Source organism: Pochonia chlamydosporia, chromosome 5 (genome assembly GCF_001653235.2).
Source record: "Pochonia chlamydosporia 170 chromosome 5, whole genome shotgun sequence".
In the NCBI taxonomy this organism is placed as follows: domain Eukaryota; kingdom Fungi; phylum Ascomycota; class Sordariomycetes; order Hypocreales; family Clavicipitaceae; genus Pochonia; species Pochonia chlamydosporia.
Window position 1 is genome coordinate 3,870,982 of NC_035794.1, and position 20,890 is coordinate 3,891,871.

At 50.6% G+C, this 20,890-nt stretch overlaps 8 protein-coding genes across 8 annotated transcripts; 5 read left to right on the forward strand and 3 right to left on the reverse strand.

The window, feature by feature from the left end:
- Positions 1-1,123: 1,123 nt before the first annotated feature.
- Positions 1,124-3,455, forward strand: VFPPC_06469 (amidase; the record flags this gene model as incomplete). Its single annotated transcript, XM_018285499.1, has 9 exons — positions 1,124-1,192; positions 1,270-1,649; positions 1,708-2,129; positions 2,187-2,286; positions 2,340-2,634; positions 2,690-2,805; positions 2,859-3,020; positions 3,068-3,144; positions 3,190-3,455. The coding sequence occupies 9 exons, from the start codon at positions 1,124-1,126 to the stop codon at positions 3,453-3,455; spliced, it is 1,887 nt and encodes a 628-aa protein (XP_018142672.1).
- A 271-nt stretch (positions 3,456-3,726) lies between these two features.
- Positions 3,727-4,782, reverse strand: VFPPC_06470 (peptidase u61 ld-carboxypeptidase a protein; the record flags this gene model as incomplete). Its single annotated transcript, XM_018285500.1, has 1 exon — positions 3,727-4,782. One exon carries the CDS (start codon positions 4,780-4,782, stop codon positions 3,727-3,729), a length of 1,056 nt encoding a protein of 351 aa, XP_018142673.1.
- Positions 4,783-5,518: 736 nt separating this feature from the next.
- VFPPC_06471 (ribosome biogenesis protein Alb1) lies at positions 5,519-6,089 on the forward strand (the record flags this gene model as incomplete). Its single annotated transcript, XM_018285501.1, has 2 exons — positions 5,519-5,534; positions 5,587-6,089. 2 exons carry the CDS (start codon positions 5,519-5,521, stop codon positions 6,087-6,089), a joined length of 519 nt encoding a protein of 172 aa, XP_018142674.1.
- Positions 6,090-6,437: 348 nt separating this feature from the next.
- VFPPC_14051 (translation initiation factor 3) lies at positions 6,438-7,271 on the reverse strand (the record flags this gene model as incomplete). Its single annotated transcript, XM_018291822.1, has 1 exon — positions 6,438-7,271. The coding sequence occupies one exon, from the start codon at positions 7,269-7,271 to the stop codon at positions 6,438-6,440; it is 834 nt and encodes a 277-aa protein (XP_018142675.1).
- A 374-nt stretch (positions 7,272-7,645) lies between these two features.
- On the forward strand, positions 7,646-8,209 carry VFPPC_14052 (hypothetical protein; the record flags this gene model as incomplete). Its single annotated transcript, XM_018291823.1, has 2 exons — positions 7,646-7,972; positions 8,036-8,209. The coding sequence occupies 2 exons, from the start codon at positions 7,646-7,648 to the stop codon at positions 8,207-8,209; spliced, it is 501 nt and encodes a 166-aa protein (XP_018142676.1).
- Positions 8,210-8,944: 735 nt separating this feature from the next.
- Positions 8,945-11,024, reverse strand: VFPPC_14053 (vacuolar protein 8; the record flags this gene model as incomplete). Its single annotated transcript, XM_018291824.1, has 7 exons — positions 8,945-9,276; positions 9,331-10,080; positions 10,165-10,410; positions 10,468-10,581; positions 10,642-10,762; positions 10,832-10,917; positions 10,994-11,024. The coding sequence occupies 7 exons, from the start codon at positions 11,022-11,024 to the stop codon at positions 8,945-8,947; spliced, it is 1,680 nt and encodes a 559-aa protein (XP_018142677.1).
- A 2,787-nt stretch (positions 11,025-13,811) lies between these two features.
- VFPPC_06472 (nuclear protein SNF4) lies at positions 13,812-15,958 on the forward strand (the record flags this gene model as incomplete). The annotated part of the gene is made up of 5 exons (XM_022428513.1): positions 13,812-13,927; positions 14,109-14,778; positions 14,885-15,008; positions 15,083-15,232; positions 15,306-15,958. The coding sequence occupies 5 exons, from the start codon at positions 13,812-13,814 to the stop codon at positions 15,956-15,958; spliced, it is 1,713 nt and encodes a 570-aa protein (XP_022284329.1).
- Positions 15,959-16,644: 686 nt separating this feature from the next.
- Positions 16,645-20,418, forward strand: VFPPC_06474 (GTPase activating protein Rga6; the record flags this gene model as incomplete). Its single annotated transcript, XM_018285503.1, has 3 exons — positions 16,645-16,911; positions 16,978-17,025; positions 17,083-20,418. The coding sequence occupies 3 exons, from the start codon at positions 16,645-16,647 to the stop codon at positions 20,416-20,418; spliced, it is 3,651 nt and encodes a 1,216-aa protein (XP_018142679.1).
- Positions 20,419-20,890: the final 472 nt, after the last annotated feature.

Consider the following 20,890-nt stretch of genomic DNA (forward strand, 5'->3'; position numbering starts at 1 on the left):
AAGCTTAGACGGTCAGTATGGGATGCGACAAGCGTGTATCGAGGTGTAGGAAAAGCAGATGAGATGGGTAGATAGTACAGGTACTAGAGAAGTCAGATTTAATGTCAGAACAACAGTAGAGCGCAAGCATGAGAATTGGCCAGATGATAGAGAGACGAAAACCCACAATCAGCAACCAACCACACTTACGTCTAAGCTAGACGGCCTGAAGAAAATGATGACGCTATTACTAGAGTCAAACAGTTCCAAGAGCTAGTAAGTTGTCCGTCCCGGCCAGCGCGACACATGGACTGAACAGAATACAGACCCCCGAGTGTGAACAGGGTCATCGTAATTGAGTCATGATGGCAACAAGCCATCATGTCCTGTTCAAGCCATTCTAGCTTGAGGGCTTCAGGACGAAGAATGTCACACAAAAAGGTGTCCTTGCAGGAGGTATCGATGCCTTGTATCCAGACACCTTTGATTAAGTATTTGAAGGGTATCCATAGTAGAATCCAATACGGAGAGTCCGGATGCATGGAAGCACTTGACCTGCCTGTAGGACGAGGCGAGGGTGGTACAACAAATAAATTCTGCAATTCTACCAACCAAATCAGACAAAAAGTTCTTGTAGTACGAATTGACTCGTGATACTAATTGCACAAGTTGTGCATTGTTACATTGCAGGCGATTGCGGTTGCAGCAACACCTGGACATTGTGAAGTCAAGTCTTATTCACATCACAATCTCACCCGAGCTTCCTTCTCCGCACAACTGTCCTCAAGCAACAACCGTTCAAAAATCTACAATTGCAACCAACTCGATTAACAGACGCAAAAGGACCGCGACTTACCCTTTATAATCCCGACCTGCAGTAGTCGCTATCCTGTCCCCTCCCAAAGACGGCACAATTGTCAAATGCGGTTCGTGGTGCAACGTCAAGTGAGATTTGCCCCCCCCCACGCCAAGGTCTCATAACTCTGGTGATTGATGAGGGCACGCGACGGCGCCTCCCGGGTCGATCAATTTAGTTTCTTCATCCTTCAATGTTCTTAAAAGGCGTTATTTCTTACGACACTAGCGCATCGAGGACGACCTACGAACAGTGGTGGTGATGTGAACCTGCGACAGACGAATCATCATGGAACTCAAGGCGGTTCTCACCACAGTCATTTCAGGATCTCAATACCTCGTGCATCCGCAGGTGCTCGTAAGCCAAAACCTGCCCTTGAGAATTTATAGCCATCTTCTCACGATAACCTCATTTCAACGCTAACACGCTCCCAGGGCAAAATCCAAGAAACCATAAAACCGGACGTCATTCTACCCGTAACCGTCCTAGAGCCAGAGCAGCTGTACAACCACCTTGAGGGAACCCTTCGCTTGTTTGACTTTTACGACGATGTCTTCACCCCCGAGTTTGGTAGTATCCTGATTGAGAAGCCCGGTGGCAACTCCGGCGTATCTGTCGCATCTGTAGGGAACGGCAAATATGTGATGCATCTCCGCAATGACACCGTTACTACAAAGCGTTCAGTGTCGGACTTACCCGCTGGCCCGTATATTCTGCATGGCCCAAACGTCCATCAGGCATGGAAGATATACAATGATACATTGGATGCGTTTGCGTTTGGCGTTTATCCCGAAAATGTAGATGAGATTGATGGGTGTGTATCGCATAGGCACTTCAACTGGGTTGTATCCCCTCACTGACATTGGCAAAAGATTTCAGCTTCTTCAACTCCCTCCTGATAGTGGAATCAACTACACGGCCATTCCTGTGCCCTCAAAGTTGTACAGCACTGTTCCTCCCGAGAGAGCTCCTCTCAAAGGTTATCGATTCGCCATTCCAGACTCCATGTCCCTCAAGGGGATTCCCACAACATTCTCAAGTCACGCCTGGAGTGGCCTACACAATGACACTGCCGACTCGACTGCCGCATTCGCCAAGCGACTCATAGAGCTTGGTGCCACGATAGTTGGCAAGACCAAGTCCTCACAGTTTGGTTCTGGTAGGGAGTGGGCAGACGTGATTGCGCCAAAGAACCCCAGAGAGGACGGACATCAGGATCCCGCAGGTGGTGCAACGGGTGCAGCCAGTTCTCTAGCAGGCTATGACTGGCTTAGAGCAGCGACTGGACTAGATGGTAGGTTTTTTCCCTGCAATAGTTGTCTCTTGTTTCAAGTTGTTGATGAGCATGTAGCGATCGGGCAGGTGTTTGATCCAGCAGCCGCCCAAGGTTTATTCGCCCTTCGAACATCCTCTGGATTATTGCCCCTAGATGGCACCCAGACTAGTTCAAGGTAATTCCACCCATACTATGCAACGCTGTTTCTCGTCACTAACTACTCCGCAGCAAATCAGACAGCATCGGCATCTTTGGCACAGATCTCTCAGGCCTGTTCCACGACGCCGTTGCCATTGTGCATAAGTCCCTGGCCAGCCCTCCAATTTCCTACCCCAAAAGAATAGTCTACGCGACAGACCTTTCAGATCCAAACGAACCGCATAAGAACGAGCAAGGGCAATTCCTTGCCGCTGTAGAAGCGTTCCTTGGAGTAAAGTCAAAGAGCATCAGTTTAACAAAGACTTGGGCATCGAAACCTCCTCCTGAAGCAAAGGGCCAAAGCCTACAGAACTATATAAAAGACGTAAGTGGCTTATTTACAATAATCTCATCATCAGAACCTCTAAACGATGTACTAGGCACCTTTTTTGTCATTCTGTTACGAATTCTACCACCAATACGATACATTTCGAGGGGACTACCACACAAAATTTGGCAGGGAACCTACTACAGAACCTACCGTCAAATACAGGTGGTGCGTCGGACTTTCTATACCAGACATCACGTTTGACTGCTAACGCTACAAAGGGACCTGGGCCAAAAGGTCACAAAACAAGAGTACGACGAGTATCAAGCCCGCCTCCGCGTCTTCCAGAAATGGTTCGACAACGCCATCATGCCCACCAACGAAAAGGGAGACACCATCATCGTCGCACCTTACCCAAGCAACGCTCCCATCTACCAAGCGCCGTAAGTTTCTAGCCTCCAACTCATCGCCAACCTAACAACTCGCACAGCAAACCGAGCAACATCAATGGCATCACTGCCGATGTCCTCGCCTCTGTCCTCGGCACCCCTCAAATTCTAACACCATGTAAGTTCTCCCACATTGATGGCCATTGCCCCGCTGACAGAGTAGTTGCCCAATTCCAATACGAATCTAAGCGTAGCGGACAGACCGAATATCACCCCATTTACAGCACCATCCTCGGCCCCAAGGGAAGCGATACCATGCTCGTGAAACTGGTGGAAGCGACGTTTCAGCAAGCGCAGTGGCGCACAAAGGTCGATACCGGGAGGTTTACCTTCCCTCCATCGCAGAATGCTCGAAAGGTAGATGATAAGCCGGTGAGAGGGTCCCCTGATTCACTGCAGGAAGCTCAAGTAGAGATTGGGGAATTGTGAGTCATAAGATGGTTCAGGCGATGTCACCGTGGAGTTTGTTTTTCTACAGACTATAGCCAAAGCGTTTGTCGACATCCAAGAGAAAAGGAACATCACAATATACAACGATATATCCAGATATGCGGCACCCCTCCCCAGCCAAATCCTTTATCTCTCACAATAGACCAGCACGTTTGCAAGTAGCATCCGTAACTTTATATTGGAAACAAATGAGGCTTACGCCCGTCACAACTTCCAGACCCCCGATTTAACAACATGTGAACAAAATTCTTCAACCCGTAACCCCCCTTTCCAGAATAACCCATTCATCCCTCTCACTATCCAGCGTACACAGTGCATCCAGCGGCACCGTCAGCATCGGATCCGTATGTCCCACATCCACGCCCGCCAATATCGGAAACTCATAACCCTCCGTAAGCTCAAGCACCATCTTCTCCCACTCAGCCGTCTGTTCAGCCGTGTGTCTATACGGCCTACCGAGCACCAAACCCGTAATGTCATCCCAGACGCCCCGAGTTCCAAGGTCAGCCAAGTTCCAGCGCACCAGCTCCAACGGCCAGGGGCTACTCGGCTCCATTCCCTCAGGAAGTTCGAGCAGCAGGATGCGGCCCTTGTACGAGACTTGCCAGGGAGTGCCGAAGAGCTGCAAAAGACTGGGCAAGCAGCCTCCAAAGATGCGGCCCTCAGCATGGCCAGGACGAAGCCACTTCCAGCCCTGGGAGGGCTCTGTTTTCCGTGCACGCAGGTTATCCGGTTCGCTGGACCAATCTAGAAACTCATCCGTGTACGCGGCTGCTCTGGGCAACTTTCCAACTGGCTCGGAGGCAGCTGACTCTGCATCTGCAAGTAGGACCCTCGTGAAATGATCCCATGTAAACTCCAGAGGGTTGGGGAACTCGCCCAACTGAGTGATGGCAGACGGTCCATAGAATGTGCGTAGTTCGGCACCAGCAAACAGCGCGTAATGCAGCAGAGTAATGTCAGAACTTCCAATGAAAATTTTGGGCTTTGAGCGAATCAACTCGTAGTCAAGGTGCGGTATGATTTCATTCGCAGTCAGTCCGCCGATGGCGCAAACAATCGCCTTGACCGCATCGTCTCGGAAGGCGTCGTGTATTTCTTCCACGCGAGTCTTGACTGCTGCTCTGAAGGAATCTGTAGGAATTTCATGACTGTATATCTCGCGTACTTTAAAGCCCTGGCCTTCGAGGAATGCGCGGGCACGGGCAATGCGCAGAGGGAAGATATGGTTGATGCGGGCAGAGGGTGCAACAAAGGCGATGGTATCGCCGCGCCGTAGGGCAGGTGGTGTAATTGAGGTGGCCATGATGATGGTGCAATGCGAGAGAGGTAAAATATTCCACGGTTTGATGAGTGAAGTAACTTGTCTTATACCATTGTGCAGTTATGGTGAGTCATTCGAGGTGAAGCGTTATCGCGGTTTCGCATCTTCGTGTTGCGCAACAGCTTCCATAAATGGCAAGTGTGAGAAGTGTCAGCTGGCAAAGCTTAAGGGGAAGACTCAGTAAGTAAGCCGTCATCGCAAAAGCATTATTTCCAGCGTTTTCTGGCAATTTTTGGCAGTGTCATTCTTCCAAGTAAATTTGCATGATGAGACATGTACAAAAGTTTGCTTGACCGAGACTGCAAACCACACATATCGTCGTGTTGACTCGTCGCAACTAACTGTCTGGTAGTTTCTGTAACCCTAACCTTATCACATCCCAAACTCTTGAGTGTTGCGGAGTGGTACGTGCAAGGAATTGTCCTAGATGAGAGTGAAGCGGGGGAAAAAAAAAAAAAAAAACATTATTAAATATCGCAGACGCATCTTTACTGTCAAAGGTTCTTTAACAAATCCTACCAAAGTCATTGAACCATCAACCGTCAGCGTCATACATGCCCACCAAACGCCAAAGCCACAGTGGGCGTCTTTCATCACTGCCGACTCCACATCCCGCTCCAACTAACAAACGTGGGGTCCATCAAAAAAATCATCCAAACCGCACGCAGACTTCCATGCCAACACCACACATCAAACATCACCACAATCGTCACACACAATGGCCAAAAACAAAGGTACACCCAACTCCTCCATTTCCTCCAGTGCTTACTAACAACCACAACCCAGGACCGTCAAAACACTCCCGCGCCGCCCGCCGCGCCACCTCCCCCTCCATCGACACCGACAAGTCTCTCAAGGACATCCCCCTCCCCAAACGCAACTCCGAAAGCACATTCCGCCCGTCAGTCCTAGCAGTCCACCGCTCCGCAGGCGTTTCTAAAAAGAGCAAACCGGTGCGCAAGTCCCGAATGACTAGCAAAATGCGGAGACGACATGAAAAGGGTCTGGAGATGGCAGAGGCGATCACCGAGCGGACGGGACTGAAGATTGAGAAGAGTATTGGGCGGGCGAAGAATGTGCAGAGGAGGAGTAGGAACTGGGAGGATATCAATAAGGATGCTGCTACGGGAGAGGAGGAGGAGCAACAGACTGGGGGGAGTCGGTTTGGCGGTTTGATGGAGGAAGATGGGGAGGATGATTGGGAGGATGAGGGGGACGGGTTTGATCCTGCGAATCCGGCGGCTAGCAAGGCTGTGGCTGTGGAGGAGGAGGAAGATGAGATTTTGTGAGGCTTTATACGGGCTGGTTGTTTTCCCGGGGGATATGGGACAACATGGGTTTATTTCAGTTGGTTTGGTCTGGCGTTGGGTACACAAAAGTGATGAAGGGCTTCATGACACGATATAGACGGTTTCTATTTAGCCGACTTACGAATATACCGCTATGCTACATGCCTGGGAGTGTCAAGTATTAACCAGTTCAGAGTTGTTGCACATCACGTAGATGTGTACTGTATATTGTGATATTTAGTGAAAACTTGAAAGTGCGCAAATCGTTTGGCCGAAAACCACATGCCATACCTCACACTATGCCAACATTCAAACCCCCGTCCATCTCAAATCCGCACAATGCAGAATCTACTTCTGCTTCCCCTCCACAAACAACCTATACGACCCCCCAATCTCCCCCGACGCACTCTTCACCTCCCTCGCCCCCAAGCTCTCAATCTCCTCCCGTATCCTCCTCACCACACCCTCAGCCTCCTTCCCATCAAGCTTCTTCCCGCCCTTCTTCTTCGCCACCAAAATCTCCACCTTCATGCCCTTCCCCAAAAACTGCCCCATCTGCCTCAACTTGGTCGTCATGTCATGCTCGCCAATCGCCCACGTCATCTCCAACTCCTTCGTCTTGGGCTTCCCCGCGCCAGCCTTCTTATTCTCCTTGACTTGCTTCTGGCGCTCATACTCGTCGCGTTTGTTGACGATTTTGCATACGGCGTATACTGGTCTTGTTTCTTTCTCCTTGTCGGCGGGGACGTAGGGATGGATCATGCGCAGAGATTCATGGGGCTCCAGCTTCGTGAGGACATAGGATGTGGTGAGGGGTCCTTCTGTGGTGCCGTTGTCAAGAACCATGATTTTGGGATCGGTTATTTCGTGGTCTTGGGGGGGACGGTCGCGGCCGGAGCGGTCAATGTCTTCTTGGGTGGTGAAGTTTTTGTCGAAGCCGCGGCCGGAGCGGGCGAGTTCGGCGGTGGCCGTGGCTGTGGTTTCGCCACGGCGATTGCGGGTGGGTTTGGGATGAACGTATCGGCGGATTTGTGTCAGGATGAGGGTGTTTCTGTGTACTGTTGGGAGGAGAGACAGCTTCGGTCGTGGAACTGTGAGGACGGCTGAGCCTTCAGATGCGGAGATGAAGACTCGGTACAGAGCTCGGCGGGAGTTGTATAGACATTGTGAAGTTGGTCTCATTTTGGAAAATGGGGCCTGCGAGTAACAGCTGCCCTCTGTATGTGAATTGGGGTCGTGTGTTTGGAGATGAGGGAAGGGTACGAGCAGCAACTGTTGAAGATTGGTGGTTGAGGGAATCCTGTGTGGCTGGCTTGAAGCTGGAGCTGGAGCTTGAACATGTGGAGGAGCCAGACAGTCAACCAATGGCGGGCCTAGCGCACAACCTCCATGTCCACATCAGAACCACCCATCATCTTGAACCACATCAGCAGACATCACCATTCAGCAACATCAAAAGTTCGCACCAACAAGTCAACGGCCATACCATGTCTCCAATACCACCATAACAACAACACTCAGTCTCACTTCATCCTCAGTCTCACTGAGCCGTCATCATGTTCACCCACTTCCTCGGCCACCCCATCCGCTTCGCCATATCCACCCTGAAAATAACATGCCTCGCCCACCTCACCCTCACCCAGCTCATTCAAATATCACCCGCTCAAGGCCCATCCATGCTGCCCACCTTCACCGTTGACGGGGACTGGATCGCCGCAGACATGCGACACCGTCTGGGCCGTGGCATCACCACAGGGGACTTGGTCCTGTACAAGATCCCCATATTCGCGAACCAGAATGGCGTCAAGAGAGTTGTCGGTATGCCAGGCGATTATGTATCGCTGGGGACGCCCGGAGAAAGGGGCGAGGATCAGATGATACAGGTTCGGACTCACTTTTATGCTGTATTGACGGTTCGAGGTGAGATAAATGACTGACTTTCACAGATACCCGAGGGTCATTGCTGGATAGTGGGTGACAATCTACCGGCGTCCCGAGATTCACGGCAATTCGGGCCCTTGCCACTTGCTCTCGTTCAAGGCAAGGTCGTTGCCAAGCTTCTCCCTTGGCGTGAGCGACAATGGTTCGGCAGTGGACTCCAAAGGATTGACCATGAATAGAGAGAGTCGGCGCTGCTGGGTAAATAACTACTGTAAAAACCATTGTACAAAACTTCGGCGTTATGGGGGTTCAAGTTCAGATTATCACGCGGCATGTCACATCACTGAAACTGCTCAGGCTAGATTAATGGGGTATAATAAAAAGGGCCTGTAAACTTCGTCTAATTACAACTGCCATCTGGATGCTGTGCTGCCCCCTGCATATTCATCCCTGTGAAAAAAATTGCAAATAAAAATAACTCAATGCCGGGCTAGAAAACGTCCTTCGCCAAATATGCTTTGTACAAAAACAAGAACCACCCTGAGCTGCCTCCTGTTCAAATTGCTACCATATGCCTACAAAGTCTGTCCTCCGAGGCAAACACTCCAAATGCCTATTGCGCCGAGTGGTCCCACAGACTGGCAAAGTAAAAACTTAAAAACGTAGAGCCCGAAAGTAGAAAAGGTTTGAAGAGGGGGTTTCGTCGTGTCAAACGGTAGATATTGGGGAAAGAAATAGTAGTTTGTGAGAGAAACCGTGGTCCTGTAACATCAGGTTGTGGGAGTTGAAAACATTCCGGACGCCTTGAAAAACACCTATACCCTTTGAAGTAGTGTCGGGCACGCTGTGCAGCAACAAAACAATGGTGTACATAGGGGAAACGAGGACCTGAGCAGTGCTATCGTCGAGTGGAGGAGCAGAGGTAAAAGGACGCCTCCCCCTTCTTCTAGACAGATAGCTGTGGCCACGGGTGATTAACCTTCGATATGTGCTTTGGACATGCTCTGTCCCAGCAATTCCAGACACCGCTGAGCCAAATTCACCACTTCACCCTCATCCTCCTCTTCAAACTCGGGTTCGGCTTCCACTTGACGATTTGCAATAGCCCGGATATTCTCAATGATGTCATCAGCCTTGCCGATATGCCCAATTAGCGTCTTATCCTCCGACTCGAATAGTTGCAACAATGTCCAAACGGCAATATGCTGGAAAGTGGCGTCGCCTGACTGCAAGAATCGACTGAGGTACCCGTGAATTCCTCCGTTGGGGTCGTTCCAATTTTGAATGAAGATAGAGTAGTCGCCAACTAAAACCACGGCGTAAGCACAAAGTGGTGGATGGTATCATTTGCTTCACATACCTTTAGAAGACAGGTTGCCCAAAGCAGCAGCACTGTTACCTTGGACTTCAATGCTAGGAGAATGAGTCAATGGAATTAGGACATCGCAGACTCCCAGGTTGAGAAGGTGTGACTTGAGGTCGTCACTGAGAGCCAAAACCGCGATGGCAGCTGTCATCTCAGACTGCACTGTGACGGGTACGTCAAGCACCAATTGCTTGCACTTCTGAACAGCGCCAGCGTCCAAAACAAGGGCCTTGTTCCGGTCCGAGCTGGCAGCGAGATTACGCAGGGTTGAAATGGCATGACACTGAATCTCTTCGTTATCAGTTGATCCAAGCAAGTCTACTAGTGGCTTAAGGAAGTTGGCGTCTATGATGGGTGACTCGTTCATGGGGTGAATAGAAATGTTTCGTATACAAGCAACGGCAGAGAGGATGAGAGGAAGATAAGAGGACTGAAGAAGACGAAGGAGCGGTGGTAGGCCCTGAACTCGAACAATCTCAATCTGGTACTTTTCATCGGACGCGAGGTTTCGCAGGGCCAATGCTGCCTGGCATTGGACCTTGGGGGACGACGAGTCCATGAGATGTACCAGGGACTGAACAAGTTTAGGCTCCGATGACGACAGTTTTCGTCTATTGTTGGCATCAACGGCAATGTTGCTGAGGGCGGTCGTGCAGTAATACTGTACATCGACATCGGTGGAAGAGAGAAGCTGGACGAGAACGGGGATCGCGCCGGCATTAACGAGCTGCTGTCGGTTCTCGTCTATCACAGCGAAAATCTGAGTCAGCAAGATCTTGATATGCTACAAGAAAGCATCATGCGCGAACCGCGTAACACGGGGCATACCTGAATGTGTCATATTGAGAAGGGCTCCAGTGGCGTTTCTCTGTACGCGCATATCCCGAGATTTGGCTAGTCTCGTCAATGGACCCAGAGCACCCGATCTTGCAATCTTGGCCTTGTTCTCTTCATGGGTAGCCAAGTTGGTGATACATCCTACGGCATTGCACTGGACTTCAACATTTGGCGATAGCATCTGCCGGATGAGCGGTGTTAACCCGCCTAGCTGAACGATGAGGACTTTGTTCTCGGCTGCAGGTGCATCAGTTAGTGTGAATGCTTCCAGGGGATGTTCTGATATATACGTACTGTTCACAGCCAGGTTGCCTAGTGCCGCACTGGCAGCTCTCTGAACTTCAATATCGGGACTTTGCAACAAGAAGAGAATGGGCTCTAGTGTGTCTCGGTCGACCTCTCGAACATCTGTGCTTGAAGTTGAGCATCATGCCAAACACCGTGGAAAGAAGCATGATGTTGTCCTACCTCGCTCCGTGATTTCCGCAAATGTGAGGCTTGCACTGCGTTGCAAGTCAATGTTTTCTGAAAAGACGAGAGTGCTGAGAGCTCGAAGGGGCTCCCCGGAAAAGAAGTCGGTTTCTCCACGCTGCAACTTAGGTCAGTATCGCAGGTCACAATCGGCATCGGAATTCATCCAGGCGGTACGGGTACCAACGTTTTCGAGATATTGCAACAGGTCAGCAACAGCTTCACGCTCGCTATCGGCCAAAACGGGCTCGTACAGGCCCTCGCGGGATCGGCCTAGATTGAGTCGCGTAAGTGATTCCGCCTGTACAGAATGGAACAGAGTGTTGGGAACAAGAAAAATTTGCCGTACCTCCACAGCATGATGAGCTGCAGTTACCCATGGCGGGTTTGGGAGATGTATGCAGCAGCTATATATGGCAATAGGTAGCGCGGCGTCGTGGTTTTGATGATGATGATGTGCGTTGTTGTTGTTGTTGTTGTTGACCTGGGCTGTGTCTTGGGTCCAAGGTCCAAGGCAACACAGTCGCTCCAAGCGTCAGCTGTGGCAGGATGAGCGACCAGCGGCTTAGCTTACGGGTCAAGCTTGCCCTGGCTCGATCGCAAACGCTGCGTGCTGATGACGCGAGATACCAGCAGGCTCTGGCAGCCGATGGTAGGCTTCAAGGATGAAGCAAATTGGCGGGGGTTGTGATGGTATGTGGACAATACGAGTTTGGTGTTGACAAATGGAACTAGAACTGGGACAGGGACTGCCAAAGCTGGGAGAGGAGATGGGCGTGGCAGCTGAGGGTCAGGTATGGATGGGAGTGAGAGCATGAGCATTTGATGGCTGCATGGGTAAGGGTACTGGCATGGGCACTCAATGGGCAACATTGAACCAGCCTTGACATTTGATTGATGAAAGCTCAGGTGTGGTCTGGTCTGCTCTGCTTAAGTGGGCCGTGTGATGGCCGACGGTGACGACGGGGCACTGGGGGACGCCAGTCGAGCCCACTGGTGTGAGCGGGAGAGACACTCACCATTGGACAAATTGACAGAGAGCCATTGATGGGGCCACCAGAATTCGTCAGATTGGAGGGCAGGAGCAACAAGAACAGCGACACCCACCCGGACTTGCCCTTTGCTAGCGTCGCGCCTTCCCCAGGGACATGATCTTTGACTCCGTTCAAGTTGCCCTCAATCAGGAGGGTCGAAGTTCGCCCTTCTGAGGTCTGGTCGCCAAATTGATAGTTCGTGGTTGCAGATGAACACCTTGACACCAAACACGTCGACCATTTTCTCAGTCAAGTGTACACCTGTGAAGGTCCGGCTGCCTGAACTCTAGAACTCTGAAGCTCCAATGCTGTTTGTCGCTTGGAGGCCATCGGCGTGGACAAGGGCAAACCTGCTGATGCGCATGTTGTGGAAGCTGTCTGGTAACTGCCAACAGTAAATTTGATGCATGCACTTTGGCAGCTGGCGCCTGCATATGTCTGGGACTCGCATCAATCTTTGGGACAACAGACCGAATTGACCGTATCTGCAATCTTTTCGACAGAGCCGTGGTCCCGTCAACCATCTAAAACAATGCCAATACTACCAAAAGATCCCATTGATCTCACAAGTCGCGAAAGTGATAACACAAGGCCGACCGGCCATCTCTATTTAGATCCGTCCCTTTGTTTGGACAGTGCGCGGATTGCATTCCCCAGATATCACAGCCGAGATCTGCAAGCAATCGAATCCTGGACTGTGCGACAACAGCGCGTCGAACCAACACGGATATATTAAACATGTGTCAGAGGAACCCTGCTCCATGCAGCGAATATCTCCGTGTACTTTTTGTATGACTCTACAACATTGACGTGAGCTTTGCCATTGTACATGGCTGTTGCTGTAAGGTATGTATGTTTCAGCAGACAGGCAGCTATTAAATAGTCTGCATAAATCCATTAGACACGAGAAGATGACTCTTTACGACCTCGTAAGATTCATACCTCCAAAACAAAACAACCAGCAGCCGCAGATGATTCCAGCCCGGTGACTACCGCAATTTGACAGGGGGGAGCAAACACATGTCAAACAGTCAGGCATATGGGTAGCATTTTATTGTCCTCTGCTGTGAGCATTGTGACCAGGGAGAGTACCAAGGGAGGCTGGAACGCGTCCCAAGCAGGCAAAGAATCCAAGAGGATCATCTCTTGCTGGTAGTGGTGCATACGTCAGAAAGAAATGTCTTGGCCGTGCTGTATCAAGACAAAGGCAAAAACACCACGCAATCAATTACGAGGACTCTCTGGACACAATGCAATTAATACCAGGCTGCCAAGTCTTTATGAGCAGACGCAGCCTCATGTAATGATGTGAGACATGCGTGCCGGCAGTGGCGCCCTACATCATTGGGGGGGGCCATGTGACTACACAAGTTGATGTATGCATGCTCAAGGGTGCTTCAGGGTGCGTGTTGGGGGTCGTATGGGGTCGTATTGACTTGGTTTGGCTCCGTATGGTGACTGTCACTCCATATCTAGGAAGTTATCGCAAGGGATGGTCATCCGTTTTGGTGTTGAGGGATGTCATGTTGGCAATATCGTGCTTATACCCGAAGTCTAATTGAGATACCGTATAATGTCTACCTGTGCATCCCGCCACAACGAACCACGGTTCACAAAACGATGGCTATATTTATTTTCTTCGCTTAGTTGCGGTCTTCCTTGTCCATAACTAGCACGAATCCCGGAGCGAATGATTGCCGTGCTCTCAATATGGACTTTGGGTGAGACGTAATTTGATTCAGCAAGATGAAATGCCGCAGCTGAGGGATCAAATACGCAGAAAAAGCGTACCACGACATAACTTCATACAATCCAGGTTTCTCATCGTCGATATGAGATTTGAACCGATGACAAGATGCAACATGACTTATTTATTTTGTTTGTCGTCTAGGGAGAAGAAACAACTTGAATTTTTCATGTTGGCTCTAGGGTAGTCGGTATGCCTGACAACCTGACAAGTGAAGGATTAGCCGAGATGGCGACGAACCAACCCATCCATGCCCATGCTCATTTGCGGCTCTGTGGATCGGTAATGGCGTTCCGTGATGAATGTATCGGTTACCCGAGCAGCATCACTCGAAAGAGGTAAATAGCCGATCCGTCAAATCGAATTGACGTTATTCGGATAAGGCCATGGATCTGGCAGCGCCCTCAATCGGTGTCGACCAGGCATACCGCCTTGCGGTGGCCGAGTTGTTTGTAGGCACTTGCAGTCAATACGCAAACATTAATGTCTTGGACTCTGAGAAGTGAGCTGTGAGGTCCATCTACCCATCCATACCTGTACCCATCCATGTCCATGGCTGGGACTGCTTCTCCGTTCTCCACCAGTAGAGACCACACCTGGGCTGCCTTATCTCTCAGAACCTGGAACTTGGAATCCTGTACTCCGTACTCTCCAGTACTCTCAGCCTGACTGAACCTCTCGAGTGGTTTCCAGTCTGGCCAAGTTCCCCCTCCCCCACTTGAGCATCTTCATGTCCCGTCATCAAACCGAACCAAACCACCTCCCAAGTGCGACAAGCCCGACTACCGCAAACGTACAAAATCACCGCAACCTTTCAGTGAGGCTCGAAGCCAAAAAGGCACACCAAACGACAATCTCCGGACACACAAGTCGATTGACACAGGAAACCGAATGGACGAAAGAGATCCCGCAGCGGCGCCCCTTAGCGTCCAGCCTGTCGCGGACCCCACGCAGACCAATGTCGATGCCGTGAGTGCGTCTCGTGAGCAGGTCACTGGCGCCATGTCAGGTCTGGCACCGGGTCTTGGGTCTGGACCATCCGTTGAGAAACCCCAGGAACCAGCTCCTTCAGTTCAAGCTCATCCACCGTCTGCTGCACAAGCACAAGCACGAGCACAAGCACCGACATCACAGCCTGCCGCCGGGCCAAACATTGCTGCGCCGGCTCCAGGTCCAGGTCCAGCTCCGGCTTCCAGTCACGAGCAGCCCGCCCGCCGTGTGCCTCAATTTGTCGCTCCCTCATCCTACCTCCGATTCAAGACCTCGCACGGCAGCGCCATGGCAGCTGCACCGGAACCGACTTCGACTCCGAGTCCGCCGAGTCCGCTAGATAAGGAACAACGTCAAGGACTGGTATGAGTCTTCCCTTGCGTGCCTCCCTCATGGGCGAGGCCCTCTGTCGCAACCGCGGCTTTGATTTTCTTCGTGTGACCACGCAGGTGCTAACCCTTACTCCCAGAAAGCCATCCGCGATTTTCTCAAGGTTCGCACTAGCTATGACGTCTTACCGCTGTCCTTTCGTCTCATTGTCTTGGATACCGACCTTCTCATCAAAAAGACACTTAATATCTTAATACAAAATTGTAAGCCTTGCTGCAGTAGTTGCCCGAAAACATCCCAAGAAACACCCTTGTTTGCTAACTTGCTTTCCCGACAGCAATCGTTTCGGCGCCGGTATGGGATTCGCAGAGAGGACGATTTGCAGGCATTCTAACGGCCACCGACTACATAAATGTTATTCAATACTATTGCCAATTTCCTGATGAGATCAGCAAGCTTGACCAATTTCGGTTGAGTAGTTTACGAGGTGAGCAAATTCGCGCAGAGTGTTTGGGTCTTAGAAGCAAGGATCGCTTTTTCATTGACACTTCATTTGCTAGACATCGAAAAAGCCATCGGCGCGACGCCAATCGAAACGGTATCTGTACATCCCTCTCGACCGCTTTACGAGGCTTGCCGTCGCATGCTCAAGACCCGTGCGCGACGTATCCCTCTCGTGGATGTCGACGACGAGACTGGCAGGGAGACTGTCATTTCTGTCATTACCCAATACCGTATTTTGAAATTCATCGCCGTCAACAACGAGCACAATACTGTCATGCTGAAAAAGACGGTTCGAGAGATTGGCTTGGGTACCTATACCAATTTGGCCACCATGCACATGGACAACACCGTTTTGGACGCTATTCACATGATGGTCGACAGAAATATTAGTTGCATCCCGATCGTCGACGCCGAGAATCGGGTTCTCAATGCCTTTGAAGCGGTGGACGTCATTCCCTGCATCAGAGGCGGAGCATACGAAGAGCTGGATGATTCAATTGGGGAGGCACTATGCAGACGACCCGACGACAGCCCGGGAATCTATACCTGTGGAGAGGCAGATCGACTTGATTCGTTGTTCGACACCATCCGAAAGAGCAGGGTCCACAGACTGATCGTTGTTGACGACGACAACAAATTGAAGGGTGTCATTTCGCTTTCGGATATCCTCAAGTATGTATTAGTTCATGGAGAAGAAGACTCGCCTTGACAGCCGTTGAGATGCGAGTGATGAAGTTTGGAATGACGACCGAGTGCAGTAGCTCTCAGGGCTGCACGCTAGATGTCGAGGGACCGTGGGATCATTGATGCATTTTTGTTAGGCGCATTGGGCCGGGATCTAAATGGCGACATGCCATTGATGCTAGTAGGGAAGAAGAATTGTTTTACATGTTATGATAGCCAGGTGGCTTGATGATTCACTGGGTTTGGTGTACAGGCACTGTCACCTTGGGCTTTGCAGAGCTGGTGCTTGCCAGCTGAATGAAACCACACATGCAACTATTGATACACGCTGTGCACTTACTTGATGTGTAGTTCTTTGGACACAGTGAACTATGAAACATCACCTTGCACGTGCCCAACAAAACATTGATCCTCTATCACGCCTTTTTTCGATACGCGGATGACAGGATTGAGGAGGAGGCTCAAAATTTGGCCACGTTAACCCAGACCTTGGCTATTTGGGGGTTCCTAACTTGAGTCCTCGTGAGGAAGGTACGAAAGGTACGTGCTTGCCCTGGGAGGCAACGTTTGGACTTGATGTGTGGTCGTTGCCAGTCACCCGACAGCCGCCAGCTGCCGGCTGGCACGGGCAAACACCAAACAACACAACATTATACGGGCATCCCAGCTTTGACATTCATTCCAAATCCTACACAGAGACCGAAGCATCTCATGGCTCAACAACTTGGAGCCTCTTACTCTTCACAGAATTTACGAGCATCGGCTGCATACCCTCCTCGCCGTCTGCCGCACTCAGCAAGCTCAGTGTCTCTCCTGCTTCCCCAGAGCGCGAGCTACCATAGTTTTGGCCATGGAAGCAGGGTACGGAGCAGTGGTACATGGACCACCAGCAGCGGCGAACTCGGGCTCCTGAGCAATGCGGACGAGGTAGATGATAGAGATGTGTTTGTCCAGGAATACAACAGACTGGCCAAGAAGGTGAGCTGATTTGATCAATGTCAAGGAGGATACCGGCTTTTTGATGATGGCTGACCTGGCACACAGCATGGAGTGAGACAGTTGGTTAGCGAAGATTTCGATGCCCATCAGCGCGTAGGTCTTCAATAATACATCTGAGTGAGATGTTTCCTGACTAACAGATAGTCACAGGGCGATGTGGCGCGAGCTTCCGAAAAACGCAGTTGGCTATCAAGAATTCTTCGATCAAGTCCTAGTCGATACCCTCAGAATTCTCCAACCTCGCCGCCGCCCCTGCGCCAAGTTCGGCACAAACGCAGTGTTTCCGAATTTGCACACATAATACATTGCAGAAGAGATAACCCCAAAATCATCGACATCCAGAATATGGTACGGCTGAGCGGAAAAAGTATGCTCTATCTTCCTCAAGAGTACTCGCCGTGCTCTCTAATACTGCCTACCTGTATTAGAGCAACGGCACAATACCTAGCCCAGAACGTCGCAACTCGAGGAATATTCCGCGTTCCGGGATCGTCCAAAGTGATAAGTGCCCTGTTTGACTATTACTGTTTTGAGAACGGAAATCCCAATATATCGAGCACTGTACGTTGTGCTACATTACCTGTGCACATACAGTATTCCGTTCATGACGTGGCATCTACGTTCAAGCGATTACTTTCTGTGCTTCCTGGGGGCATCCTCGGATCTCTAGCTCTGCTGGACGCCTTTATTGCTATTCACTCGCAGTTAAATGGAGAACCAGAGTACCCACGGACGAAGCAAACCAAAGTTAGGGCGCGACTGATTGCATTGGCAATTGGCACCATCAAGTCGCAATACCGGAGAGAGATGATTTGTGCCGTGTTTGGCTTGCTGAGTCTTATTGGACGAGTTGCAGAAGTTACTCCCCGAGAAGATGAAGATAGTAGACCTCTTCCAACGGCAGACTTGATGGGGTATAGTGCACTAGGAATTGTGTTTGGACCATTGCTGGTCGGCGATTTGCTCGACCAGTATACGATGAAGGTGGTCACACCAAGTTCCGGAATGTTGGTGTTTCCACTGAGTCCACCGCGATTTCGAAAGGACCGTCGCAGATCGGCGCAGATCGATGTCAAGACGGCAGGGTCTCCTACTGTGGACAAGATACTGGTTGCCAACAACATGACGGAAATGCTCATTGCAAACTGGAGAGACGTAGTCCGCCAGATGAAGTCTCTTGGGACACACTGTCGAAAGGATACATCTACTGTGGAGCTGGCTGGTGAGATCGAACAGCTTTCACCCCAACAGGGTTTCAATTTGAGAGACTCGTGGAATTTAGATGAAGGAAAGGATAAAATAACGGAGTTGACAGAGGGACGAGCGCGTAAAGATCCCGAAACCCCCACAAGGGGAAACAGGAAACGGCGCTTGAAGGCATTAAGACGAGCGACCTCCCAGAGGCTGATACCAAAGATGAGTATTGCTACATTAAGTCCCACGAAGGAAGAGAGTTTCGGAGATGATGGATCGAGTGACGATAACGAAACTGATCAGAAACGGGAGACTGTCCTTGAACGACTACATAAAGCTGAACAAAACAGACAGATTGGCGAGGCTAAAGGGGTAGACATTTCTGACAACATCACACAAAAGGCGGTAGAAAACGAACTACCAAGCAGCACGCAATGCACTAACGAGGAAGACAATTTTGCTTCAAACGACCAGATCTGTCCAGGGGTAGCACAAGTATATCTGGAAAGTGTTCCGCCGAGAGAATCGTCGAAGAATATTTCTTCACATGATGGCACTGATGGATCTTTCTCGCGACCGGCATCGCAGGCGGGTGTAAACTCACCTGGGCGAATGAACGACCCCAGGCTGGACTCGAGTCTCTCAGACACAAACCCAACAAACCGCAAACACTCACTGGTTACCGGTGTTGAGGCTGAAATAACGAAACCCGCTCATGGATGCATGAGTCCGGTGTCAACATTGTTAGTCGCTTCTCAAGTCATGCCTAAAGGAGGAATCAGGGTTGTTGAAGGAAGTCCTGCTCAGCCCGGGAACCAGAATGACGGCTTGCAGCGATCAATGCAACCCGGTTTGCATACGTCGCACACATATCAAGACCAAGGTATTCAGTGTGACATGTTTCCAGGAGATGAACGCAGGCACTCCATTGACGTCACCCCTGAACGGTTCTATTCATTCAAAGAGGCACCGGAAATCGAGCTTGGGGATCTTGTTGGCAGCGAACAACAACATCGGCATCAGCAGAAACAAGCAATGGTATTGCATCAACCAAGGCTATCAAGATCATATGAGCACTTCAGAAGTCAAACAACAATTACCTTGCAGTCACCAACTGACTCAACCGAGTCCAAAGGCCTAACGAAGCATGGGTCCGTCAAGGCAATGGCGGCAATGTTTGAAACCCAGGCGGGAGGTCCCGGGTCACCAGGCTTCACAGACGATCCGATTGCGGCGCGGAACGAAAGGAAGATGCGCTCTCGAGATAGACATTCAAAATCGGATTCGGCATGGACACACCACAACTCTGATTCCTTCCATGATCCCCCACAAGGGAAGTCGGGTGGAGCAAAACCAACGGGACCAGGATTGGAGCTTCATCAGATTGGTATGGGGATGCCAAATGACAGGGACCAGAGATTGTCTTTGGACAGCGATAATGAAGGAAGCTTACAAGAGGCCACCGCCAACTATATCCCATCCCTATTGTTGGGGAATGAAGTAAATGAGGCAGCCTTGAAGGCGGTTCCGAGTTTGGGGACAATGGTACCTTGTCGGGAGCAACCGCCTATCGCACATCACCTCAATTTGGCTCGACCACTCTCTTCGCCATCTCCAATTCAGGTGTCAGAGCCCTACCACGTTCTCGACATGGTTTCCACAACGCAAGCGTCTCGACCTCGAAGTGCTACTGTACTTTACTCTCAAATTCGAAATCTCCAGCGCCAGCTGAATGCCAAGACTGAAGAAGCGGCGCAGTTGCGACGACAACTTGAGGCACAAAAGGACTCCGACGTGGGAACTGTCAGCGAACAACTAAGACAGGCAAAGAGAGATGTTGCCACATGGAAAAACAGGGCTGAAACGGCGGAGCGGAGGGTTCAAGTGTTGGACAAGTTTACGGAAAAGCTGAAGCAAATCCGGGACGCCATTGCGGACTCACGTTTTCACAAGTTGGAAGACGAGGGTGGCAACCACCACGAGAAGCCTGGTAGTGCCAGCCCTGGTCTTGAAAAAGCGATAGAGACCTTGAAAATGGTACAACAGCAAGATGGCAATGAGAGTCGTGAGAAGGATGATGGACCTTCAGGGGCTGCTGCTAAGAGGGAGAGAAGTTTGCATGGGCTGTCAGCAACACAAGACGGGACACTGGACTCAAGTAGTACTACAAGGGACGACGGCGGTCAAGAAGACGGACGTAACTGTTTGGCCACACGAATGAGAAAAAGCTCAGAACAAATCTGGGCTGTAGCGGAGGAACTTTTGCAGATGCAAGAGGATGGGTGCGTTTGAGAGAGGACTCAATGGCGGGCCGGCTGTGTGAGACGGTAGAAATTATGTACGATAGTGGTATCATAAATGGAATTATGTGTCTACCGAGGACATTACTGGTTATGTCATGTCTAGAATAGTCAATACTCACCATTCATCCTTGTGTGCTGGAGGTGTGGATCAGCGAGGGCAATTGTAATGCTACAACTCACAGCATCGCCTCGTCACGGAGCTCGTTGTGTACAAAGAATCTCGGTAACTAACTAAAACACCAGTTTAAAGGGTGGTTTCGGCGGTTTCCCGAGTTCAGTTCCGTCGTAAGGTCACCAACTGACTCTCGGCGGCCGAGGAGTCCGCAAGCACCGAGATGACATTGACGATCGACTACATGGTGGGCATCCATGTTTAGTGCAATGCAATATAAATCAAGGTGTAATTGAAGAGTTCGACCCTTTCTACCTGTAATATTGGAAGAGAAATGTACAGATATGGC